The sequence below is a fragment of the Drosophila kikkawai genome, chromosome X (assembly GCF_030179895.1).
Source record: "Drosophila kikkawai strain 14028-0561.14 chromosome X, DkikHiC1v2, whole genome shotgun sequence".
Lineage (NCBI taxonomy): Eukaryota > Metazoa > Arthropoda > Insecta > Diptera > Drosophilidae > Drosophila > Drosophila kikkawai.
Window position 1 is genome coordinate 26,827,956 of NC_091733.1, and position 12,323 is coordinate 26,840,278.

General features: G+C 40.0%; 2 protein-coding genes across 6 annotated transcripts in view; both read left to right on the forward strand.

The window, feature by feature from the left end:
* kek5 (kekkon 5) overlaps nt 1-12,323 on the forward strand; it is a 164,590-nt gene that overhangs the window by 140,951 nt on the left and 11,316 nt on the right. The gene's annotated exons all lie outside the window — the stretch shown is intronic.
* Nucleotides 9,776-10,939, forward strand: LOC108082907 (actin, cytoplasmic 1-like). The gene is made up of 2 exons (XM_017178490.2): nt 9,776-9,900; nt 10,006-10,939. The coding sequence occupies exons 1-2, from the start codon at nt 9,776-9,778 to the stop codon at nt 10,874-10,876; spliced, it is 996 nt and encodes a 331-aa protein (XP_017033979.1). The 3' UTR covers nt 10,877-10,939.

The following is a 12,323-nucleotide window of genomic DNA, read 5'->3' on the forward strand; positions in this document are numbered from 1 at the left end:
AAATATATGAAAAATATTTTAAAATATTTGAATACAAATAAAGATATATAGAAATATATAAACTAATATGTAAAAGTTTATAAAAATATATAAAATTTATAAAACAATATTTCAAAATATTTAAAAACATAAAAATGTATATTAAATGTATAAAAAAAATATATAAAAATGCATAAAAATATATGAAAAATATTAAAAAATATTAAAAAATATATATAAACCTATACAAAAAAAATTTAAAAATATACATACATTTTAAAAAATATATATACATTTAAAAAAATATATATATACATTTAAAAAAAATATATATACATTTAAAAAAAATATATATACATTTTAAAAAATATATAAAAATATATAACAAATATTTAAATATATATAAAAAGTAAAAGAAATAAATAAAATATATAACAAATATATAAATATATATAAAAATATTTCAAAAATACATTTCAACTGAGCTTACTACCCTTCTTACTTTCCTTCACAAAAAAAACCGCCTGAAGTTTCTACAAAATATATATAAAATATATGCCAGGTAGAACTGTCAACGCCAGTGCTTTCTGATGCCGCTGACACCTTCACACCCACGGCTATGAACATACATACATACGTCTTTCGTTTTTAATCGAAAAATCCTATCAAAAAATAAATTTTACACAAAAATAAATTCCACACAAAATTCAGAGGGAATATAAGAAGCAACACAGAGACTGAAAACAATTGTTAAATAAAAGTAGTGCACGTCAGACAGCAGGAGCTGCCCCTGCAGGAGCTGCTGTGGCACAAGGAACACAGCATCTGATGCAATCAAACTTTCGCTGGAAATAAATTAAAACTGCAGCGAAAGCATCAAAGCGCTGCAGGACAACAGGGACAACATAGGAGGGTAGGGGGTGTGTGTTTGACTCTCGCAGGACAACATTTTCACCCGCAACAGGATGCCGCTTCGATTGAATTGTTGTCTGGCTTACACTAGAAACCGGATGCGGATGTTGGATGTGGATGCGGTTTTGTCTGTGACTTCTTTTTTCTTTACTTTTTTTGTAAAACTTTTCTGGCTGGGGCCAACGCTGCGTATGAGCAATGGCTGTGAAGTAGAGGTGAGGTGAGGAGGGCAAAAGGCAAAGCCAAGATGCCGGTCAATGCACCAATCTCTATCGATTTAAACTGCTGTCGTCCTGTAAGTTATTTAAGCTATTAGCCAACACGCCAAACGTTTAGCAATTACCGTCCTGCTGTTAGATGCTGCTCCTGGACAGCAGCTGGCATTTTGGCGGAAGAAGAGCATCGATTAATATGAGAGCTGCTTGCAAATAGCTGGAATTCCTCGCTGGCTCTCCTCGACAACGACGACGAAGACGACGACTCACCGCCATCTCCGGCTCAGCCGGCTTCCTGGGTGGAAACTCACACACTTCCTGTCGCCGCTATCGTTGTTCCTCCTACACTTCCCGGTTCATCTCCGTCCGAAGGACTTCATTTTCTTGAAAGTCGCTTTATATCCAAGCCAAGCGTAGCGAAGCCAACCCTTTTGGTTGCTCCACCTCGCAACTCCCACTCCCACTCCCACTCCCACTCCCACTCCCACTCCCACTCCCACTCCCACTCCCACTCCCACTCCCACTCCCACTCCCACTCCCACTCCCACTCCCACTCCCACTCCCACTCCCACTCCCACTCCCACTCCCACTCCCACTCCCACTCCCACTCCCACTCCCACTCCCACTCCCACTCCCACTCCCACTCCCACTCCCTCTCCTTTGTGTGCTCAAATCTCGAGACAATAATTTTTATGGCATACAATTTTAGTTCTGTTTTTATAGTTTTTTTTCTCTTTACTCCAAAGCGGCGAGGTGGGGCCCGGGGTAATCGTGCCTTGTCGCCATGTAAAACAAAAGTAAATTGCCATTTTTTCCTAAGCACTTATTTTTTACTGCTGCTTGGCGGAGAACCGAAGAACCAAGAACCGGGAACCGGGAAGCCCTGAAAGCGACTCACAAATGCCTTGCTGCACTGGCAGAAAAGGGGAGTTGTTCGTTCGGCCTCCCCTTATTTCGAAATAAAAGAGACCCAGAGACTTGGAAGAGAAGCTACCTGAAAAAAGAAAAAAAAAAAACAGGGCTCCCGTTCGCCTTTGATGTTCCAGGAGTAACCCGGCCAGGACCAACAACAATGGTCAGAAGCACTAAGTAATGCGCCATGCTAAAAACAATGGGGGCCACGCCCATTAGTCGCACCATGACCGCCTCCAACGAGGCGTTAAATGTTGTCTTAATTTTCCCTCAAAAGACAATTTTAACGCAACAAAAACGAGCGCCAAGAAGGCGGTTCAAATTGAATTGAATGGCCAGCAGGCAGCAGAGGCTATAATGAACCAGGACCAGGACCAGGACTGTCTCTAGAGATGAGACAAATATCGATTAGAGCTGAGGAAAAAATCGATGTCCACATTGATTATATAAATTGTTTATATTTTGGTCAAGAAATCGATTCGGTTTTGAAATAATCAATGTAAATAAGGTAGTTTTTCGGAATTTGAATTTAAAAACAATTGTTTTTTCGATTTAATCGATAACATTTTATTAGAGAAATATTTTGTTGTTTGTCATTGAACCTTTATTTTTGTTTATTTAATTATTACAAATTTATTTTACTTTTTTTTATTGGATCTTATTGAATTTAAAAACAAACAATTCCGTTTGTTATTTAATATTTTCTAAAATATCGAAAAGAATCGATTTTTTTAACCAACTCTAATATCGATAACTAAATACTTGAAATATTCCATAATATGTTTGCTAATTTCGTAGCTCTTCTTTTTTGCTTTTATACAAATATATTTTATTTGATTTGAAAAAGAAAATCAAGCATCTTGTGTTGCTTATAAACATTTTCTTGGGTAAATACCTTTTTGAAATCGTTCTTCTACCGACTTGTTTGCTCTTTTTTTGCTCCCCTCCCTTTGATATACAAAATGTGACTCGTGTAGTTACATGTTGACGAACCTATATCTATCTGTGGCTATCTATCCTATATAACTAGGGGTGTGTGGCAAATTGGGGACAGCTCATGTCCATCGATAAGCAATGCAAATTGCGATAGCAAGAAGGCAGTTCGACACATTAAGACGGTAAATGCACAGCAAATGTGGTCAGACTGAATGGTAAATGCACTTTTTTTTCTTTTTTTTTTTTGTATCACAAGCGACGTGTTGTGGCCATGGACGGTGTTGGGCGAGGAGACGAAAGGAAAAACCAGTCGAAAGCCGACGAAATTCATTTGTCCGCGTCCACATAATGCGAAGCACTTATCGGACGGACAGACAATTGGGCATCATCTGGGTTGGCAGTGGGCTGGAGGCGGTGCTGGCGGATTGTTGGTTAATGGCTGGGGGGTGGGCCTGAATCCTAGTGGTCACATATATATATATATATATGTACATAAAAGTAGCCCTGACTGGCTCAAATGGGCCATTAATAGGCGCTGCTCCTTGCCGTCGATGAATTCATAAATAAGGAATACGACACTCGCCTAATGTGGCAGCGGTGTGGTGGAAATTACACTGTCCATATCGAATACGTTATATGATTGATGAAAATTCGGTCATCGAGTGGTGTGCATATATGCAGGGACGTGTCTGTAAGTCCGCGTCCGCGTCCGCGTCCGATCAATTTCAATCCCCCAATGGAGTCCAGCCTGAACGTCCAATAACTTTCAACAATTTTTATTATTATGCACATTGAGCACATTTCATAAATGCGTGTGTGTGTGCGGGCAGATCCCCGTCGTAATGGTCTCTGTGGCCTGGCCACATGACGTATGCGCAATATTGAGTATACGTCCGGCCAAAACAAATTAAATTGTATTACAAAATTGGCGCATGGCGAATGGCGAATGGCAAATGGCAAATGGCGAACCGAGAGCCCGAGAACGGCGACCAAGGCAAGCAAACAGCCCGCAAAATGGCAACGCAATTGCGTGTAATATGTCGTGTGCACGTTGATATGCGGGTGTGTGCGAGGGTGTGTTTGTGTGAGTGCATCGTAAATTAGCACACACACAATATTGAGCCCTCGTTGAAACACAGAAAAGCAACACAAATAACAAAATAGGAAGCCCATGACGTCATGTCGGTCCATATAAGTAACCCAGACAGGACGCCGAGCGCAAAAATGCAGAAGAAATGCAGAGCAGAGAACGTGGCTAGCAGGACTCATGGCCCCATTCACAGAGCCATCAATCATGCAAGCGATGATCGGTGAGCCTAGAAAAGGCTACATGAAAATTATGTTGTTATTTTGCACAACAAGAAAAGTGCACAGCAAGAAAATGCATAACTTATAAAACTAGATATTTATTTAAATAGAAAGAAAAGAAAGAAATTGTAAAGGGTTTTAGGTTTACCAAATATTTTTAAAGGGAAAGTATCTATGATGATCCTATGATCTTCCTGTTTCCTGTCCCTGTTTGGGCGCTAATAGTTTCCCCTTGATCCTTGTTGATCGATTACTTTCTTCGATAGCAATAATATTCTGAATTCTGTGACTATAAATACCCAAGATACCAGCACCTATTCAAGTTTCGAAAGTTAATTATTTAATTATAATATTATTTTAGGTAAGAATCAACCTTAAACCTCTCGAAAACCTCTCTCTTTGTGTCAAAAACATCTCCTTAAACTCGAAATAAATTCACCAAACACCTTCTTAAATTCTAAAATAAAATCACTAAACCCCTTTAGAGTGTTTAGTGAACAATTCAAACCAGTTAAAGTTAAGTTCTGGTCTAGTAAAGTGCAATAGCAATCATGTTCTACTAACCAACGTTGTTGTATTAAAACATAAACCCAGGCGAAAAGGGGTGGGGGAGGGGGCAATCTTGTCTGGGATATCGCCAAATTAAATTCAAACTTTGGCAGCACTCAAAGTTTTGCCACCTCAAACAACTGCCTCATCGCACGCACCATCATCCCATCCCAAAAAAAAAAAACAAGAAAAACGAAAAAAAAAAAAAGAAGACGCCGCGGCATACTGAAGTGAAATTTTTGCGATATTTCACCCCTTTGTGCAACCGCCCCCTCCTTTCGATAGGGAAAGTTTTGTCGCCTGTTGCCGCTGCGCGTGTTGGAGCGTCCATAATGCGTTGGTTCAAGCAGAGCAACTGCACCAGAATCAACGGCCCACTTGGAGTGCAGAAAATTGAAAAGGGCGTGGCCATGGCAGCAGCTGGCTGCTGGCTGGTGGCCTGCCAGTAAAGCAAAAGTCGCCACTGCATCGCGAAACTTTGGCTGAAATTGAAATTCAAACAGCAGCAGCAGCAGCAGCAGCAGCAGCAGCAGCAGCAGCAGTTGGAGTAACCATGTGGATGGATTCAGGGGTTGTGGAATGTTTGTTTGTTTGTTTGGGGAATATTTGATTACACACAGGCACACACTGACTTGTCTGCTTTGGTATCCTAGCAGCCTTCGGCCATTTTTGGCTTGTAAGTGACCAAATCCTCCTCCTTCTCCTGGTTCTCTAGATGAAAAGGAAAGATATCACTGACTGGCCGTGGCAACTGGCCAATGATTGGGCAACAACAACATGCCCGATGTGATTTGACAATGATTGCCGCTGAGCGGTGCACACGTGCCACATCCGAAATGTTGCAACTCTGTGTGGCACTGGAACGGGAAAGGGCACGGTAACGGTAACGGGCACACTACAGGTGATTGGCGTGTGTGACATGTTGACAGCAAGGACTCACCGCGACTTATCGAGCCGTCGCGTGCAGTTTGCCAATTTCCGATGCGAAAGTGCTCGGCAGCCGCTTTTGCACCTGTCACCTGCCGCAGAATCCGCCGCACTTGTGTTAATAATATCTGCAGTATATGAGCCAGCGAACTTCCGTTATGGTTATCTTGCAACTTTGGCCACACTTATAGCCCACCTTCAAGGCATATAAAAGAAAAAGGGAAACTACTGCAAAAAGCCAGAAAGGAAGACGCAAACTTTGGCAAGACAAAGTTTTTATACTTGCTTGCGGCTATAGCAAAAATTAATAGTGCAATATATTCTACCTATAGGATTACGTAATAAACTCAACACATATAAGCAATTATTTTTTAAATGCAGCTCCAGGACTTTCAGGACTCTGGCATTTTAATTGAATTTAATTTAAAGATTTGGAGATTTTTTAGAAATTAAAGGAGGAAAAAGATAAAAAAAAAAAACAATGAAGGGGCCATTTCCGACCCTATAAATCATATATATTCTTGATCAGCAACCACAGCCGAATCATTTTAGCCATGTCCCAGGGAAATCAATTTTTTTTGCTAATTTTTCAAATTTTAATAATATTTAATATTTTAATATTTAATATTTTCAGAAATTGAAAAAAAATGAAATTTAAAAAACTCTAAAATATAGTAAGCAGACATGTTAACCAAATAAAAACTAAGATAAAACTGCTTTCCAAATTAAATTTAATACATTTTTGGTATAGTTATAGATTTTTTAAATTTAGATTTTTGCCCAAAAATTATGAAAAAAAATTGAAATATTTTTTTTTTAATTTTATAAGTTGTTAAAATATGAACTATATTTTTTTTTTAACTTTATAAGTTGTTAAAATACTGAAATTTAATTTTTATTAAAGTATGCAACTTTAAGAAGCTTATAAAAACTAAGACAAAACAGCTTGGCGAATGAAAATTAATTAATTTTTGGCTTAGTTCAGATTATAAGAATCCATAAACCATAAAATTATCATGTAAAAAATCGGATAAATATTGATTTAAATTTCTAAAATGCAAAAAAAATGGATAATGGGGGATTAATTTAATAAAAATTGAATCTAAATTGAAATGAATATATTTTTGATTTTGTTATTATTATTTTTTAAGTTTCACCACAAAAATTATACCTAAAATGTCAATTAAATAAGTGTTTGTTAGGTCTCCTTTAGGGACAAATGTCATATGTTTCACCTTTCATTCTTTGTTATCCAATTTGCGGAAGCGGAAGTGGGTTTCAATTCGCCTGGCTACATTACAAACATTGCCACGAATACAATATACCCTTGTACTCCCACAAGTACCGGGGTATTAAAGTGCGCTTCATTTAACAACAAATTGTTGTGACGACAAAAAGGAGAATGCGCTGCTGCTGCCTGAACGAACTCTTGTTGTTGGTTCTTATTGTTCTCTCGATTTTGTCACTTTCTCGCCCCCGGCGATGACCCTCTCGTTGCCAGCCGATTCTATTTCGACCGCGTCCGTTTTTAACGGTTCAACAACTCTGGTCACATAGACACACTTAAAAGGCAATTGCCAATTGGCATACGACAAAAGTGGACCAGAAAGAAAGAAAGAAACACACAAAAAATACAACGAAAAAAAGAGCCAAAACCGAAGCAATTAAATTTGTTCAAATCGATTTAAGCCCCAACAATAGGCGATGGTCGATGGGCCGGCACCATGGATTTGTTGTGTTGATAATCGCCGGGACCCGGACCCGGACCCGGACCCTATGGCATGCTCCATTCCATTCCGGGGACCCTTGGCAAGGTCAGTTTGGGTTCGCTGTGTGCAAAATGGGGCGTGCCACCATATAGCAATTACAACCGCAAATGGCAATAAAATGTCAACGTTAAATATAACGACAGTTTGCGACACGAGAAGGAAACGTACGGCAATGCCGCAGCGAAAATACTTTGCATTTTATGCAAACGGTGGACAATTTGCCATTGAATGGCATACAAAATGCCCCCTAGCAGCAATCAGTTGGTGATAAAGGCTTGCAGGAATGAATTAGAAGCTATAGAAAAAAGGGTCTTTTATTACTACAAAAAAAAGTTTATAATTATATATTTAAATTGGGTGTATTTTAGGGGTATTTTAATAAAGAATATGAAATTAATGTGGCCAGATTTTCTAATTTGTAGTGTCATAAAATTAATTTCTATAGTTGTAGTCTTGATTTCCGTTTAAATAAAAATAAGAAAATAAAAGAATTATATTTTATTATAGGTTTTATTAAAAGTAAATTAGAAATATAAATATTTTGTAAGGAAAAAATTAATGTGACCAGCTTAACTTTTTAGCTTAGTGTCAAACAAAATAGGGGTCTTGGCTTTAATTCATAAACCAAATGCTTTCAAAATTTAATATAATTATTCTCTTAATTTTAAATATTCCCAAAAAACTATACTTGATTTCTTTCAGTGCATTATTTGCTATTAAAAATGAAAATTCACTAAATGACCCAATAAACCACCGTTTTGTAATTTTTCTGTAATTTTTCCTCAACCAATGAATGTCACAGAATCACAAAAATCAGGGCTATTTTCCATGTTTTACTACCGCGAAACGCCCTGAGTTTATGTCAAATGGTAAAATTAGTTAAGTTTTAATGATTTTAGGTTTATAGTTTTCATTTGTTTGTCATCGGTGTGTCGGTAAAGTTTTTGGGGATTTGTTAGTGGCAACCAATACACGATTAGGCTGACGCTTAAATCGCGGTTGCAACCAAAAACCCAAAAAAAAAATGTTAATTTACGGATCCGAGACGAAGCCTTGGGGATTACTATATAGCACCTCTGTTCTGGTCGAACAAGGAGAGTTTATTTGCATATTAAAAGTCCCTTGAAGGTCGCGCAGCCAAATCACTATTGATTGCAGCACACGCTAGCAAAGTTTGAGGTGGTAATCCCGGATTAACAGCGACGACGCGCGAGGGGGGGTGGAGTCTCCACCTGGAAAATTCGTGTGGGCAAAGACCAAGGAGCAAAAAAAAAAAAAACACAAGCATAGAGAGTTGGCAGGCAAACAAACAACCAAACAACTGGCGACTGTCGACTGGTAACAAACAACAACAAAACGGCGAGAACTGAGAACTGAGAACTGAGAACTGAGAACTGAGAACAGCGAACGAAAACCCATTGAGCAAATATTTAACAAAGCGCAAAATTGCAACGTTTTTCTTTTATTTGCATATTTAATTTGTTTCGAGGTTTTTTATTTCCGAGCACAAAAAACCGCTGACACGAACAACAAAAAAGCAAAACAAACAACAAAAAAAGGCAGTAACAACACAGCTACGAAAAAAAATGGCAACAAAAACAATCACGAGAATTGTGCACTGGCAAAACAAATACACACACTCCGTACACCGCACACACCACACACACACACACACACACAAATGGGAGTCCTACTGAAAGTACGAGTGTACGAATGGATCCCTCCATCATCACCAGCCACTTTTCCTGAGGGTCGCAACTTTAAAGCGGCCCCCATGAAAACGGTTAGCAAAGGCCCCTTTCCTAGGCAGCCATCCATCCATCCATCCATCCATCCATCCATCCATCCATCCATCCGTTCGTCATGTGTAACCATTTTTGGGCATATAAAGTAACAGGAATCGAGTTGCAGGAACGGTCCTCTGACAGGCGATATCCTCGCATTATCCTGTCTGCCAAAGGACAGAGCCAGCCAGGCAATTAGCTTCACAGGAGAACCAAGGCAAGGGAGGTACCTACAAATTATCATATTATTACAAGCAATTATCACTGGGGTTTTGGAATCGCATAAAAACGGTGTCTAAAAGAAAGCATTAAAAATTAAATATTAATTCGAATTAATGAAAATTCAAATTTAATTTAATTACATTAACAATTTAATTTAAATGTATTGAATCTTAATGGAAATTTAATTTTTTCGATACCACGAAAAAGTAGGCGTCAGCATTTCAATCTTAAAGCGTCTGTCATTGGGAAAGTTTACAACAAAATGCCAGCCGTAATAATAGACAACGGATCCGGCGTGTTGAAAGCCGGCATTACTTCCGATGAGGCACCCAGTGCCGTATTTGCATCGCTCATTGGACGAATTAGTCACCAGCGCGTGATAATCGGCACGGCCCATAAGGACTATTACGTTGGTGATGAGGCCCAGTCCAAGCGCGGTATCCTCGCACTGAAGTATCCCATTGAGCACGGCGTCGTTACCGACTGGGATGATATGGAGAAGATCTGGAACCACACCTTCTCCGAGCTGCACGTCGCCCCCAAGGACTACCCCGTCCTCCTGACTGAGGCTCCCCGGAATCCCAGTACTAATCGCGAGACAATGGCAGAAACAATGTTTGAGACTTTCGATGCTAGGGCCATTTATATCACTAGTCACTCTGTGGCACATAACCTGCCGTACGCTGGAGGCGGCGGTAACACCGGTATCTTTGTGGACTCTGGCGACGGTGTCACCCACACCGTTCCCATCTATGATGGCTGCATCCTGAAAGATGGTATCACGCGTGTGAATTGGGCAGGTCGAAACATGACAGATTACCTGGCTATGATCCTGACCCAGCGCGGCTACTCATTCACCAAAACCGCTGAGCTTGAAGTTGTGCGGGACATAAAAGAAAAACATTGCTATGTCGCCCTAAGTTTTGAGCAGGAGATGGCCACCGCCGCCTCCAGCTCGTCACTGGATAAGACGTATGAGCTGCCTGATGGCAAGGTAATCACAATAGGAAAAGAACGATTCCGGTGCCCTGAAATTGTTTTCCGACCGGGCGGCATCCACGAGGTTATTTATGATGCAATCATGAAGTGCGATATGGCAACCCGCAAGGATCTGTTCGCCAACATTGTTTTGTCTGGCGGCACCACCACGTGCCCGGGCTTCGCCAATCGTGTAAAAAAGGAAATCACCGCCCTGGTTCCGTCCACCATAGAGGTCAAGGTTACCGCCAAGCCACAGCACAAGAACTCCGTCTGGATCGGCGGTTCCATCCTGGCCTCGCAGCCCACATTCCAGCAGATGTGTGTCTCGAAGCAGGAGTTCGACGATTCCGGCCCATCTATCGTCCGCCGCAAGTGCTTCTAAGCACTCGCTGGCTGCCGAGCTGGGCGTGGTCGAACACTCCCTTGGCAGACAAAGGACGGAGGGCATGAGCTTTAAAATATAAAATAAAATTTTTTAAATTTTATATAATTTTTTATTTACATGTTAACTTTGGCATTTAGCAAGTTTTGCCCGCTGCTAATGATGATGTTTGGGAGCTGTGAATCCGGAGCTGACTCTGAGGCTGCTGCACTCGCAATGCGTTCCTAAATAATTCATTGTCGGCTGCACTCAGTGTTGGTAATTTGCTTGTTGCTAAAAGTTGTTGGATGTTGTTGGTGTGTTGTGTGTTGTGTTTTGTTGCGATGCTAAGGGCAACCGATATTTGTGGCCAGGATTTGCGCGGGGGCGTGATGTTGACGTCATGAACGGCGCTTAATTAAAGCGGAGAACCCGGCTCAATGCTAAAAAGGCGGTCCTTCACTTGCAGAATATACAGTTTATATATATTTTTGTCTTATTTATGCTGCTGTTTGCTGTCGCCGCTTTGCTTAAAAAAAGAAAACCAAAAGAGCTATGCCCATCCTTTGCTCAGCCGTTGCTTTGGGTCCGCCCATCCAATTTGATGGCTCCACCCAGAGGACGACGCCAGGATACCGGGAAACAAGGGCTGGTCCCTTTTTGCCCACCCGTTGAGCCGTTGCCGCAAGTCAGTTAGAAGCCGCAAACTGTCACAGTTTAACAACAATTTCATTAATCAAGTCGGCGCTGCAACTGCCACCTGAAGAGCCCCAAAAGAGTACCGAAAAGAGGACGAAAGAGATTAAGGGGACTCCAAAAACTCGAAGTGTAGCCAAGTCTTTGTTGTTGTCCTGCCGTTATCAATGTTTTTTTTTTTAGTTTTTCGGCAACTTTCTGTGTCATGCTCAACATGGTTCTTTGTGGCTCAGAGCTCCTCCACCTGCCTTCTACTTCTTGAAAGCTTTTACGGTCATTGATATATCCATTCGTCTGTTGCCATGGCATTTAACATTTTCCAAATCCAATCCTTCATTACAATTGTTCCTACTATATATAGGCAGGTGTATTCAGGAGGCTTCTAGTTCTCAAAAAAACATACTGCATTTTTCATGACTGAAAAGCAATAAAAAATATAAAATGCCAGTTGACCGTTTTGGGTTTAAATTTTATCACCAACATTTACTACTCGTAAACACAGAGCATAATTTTGGAGCCATAAAGCAGACATTTTTATGCCAAGAAAAGTGTGTACCTTGTTGGGGCTCTCAAATTAAGAATTGTTGAGCCTTAAATTCCTGTTTCATATATATATTTTTTACAAGTTTCAAATGATTTTATGCTCACATAATCATAATACTAACTGCAAGAGGGCGGGGGTGAGGAATGAGCCCTTAATATGTGAGAGTATTTAAGGATTTTAAATCATTTTAGGCTTTTAAATAAATATAAAATATGAAATATAATAGTT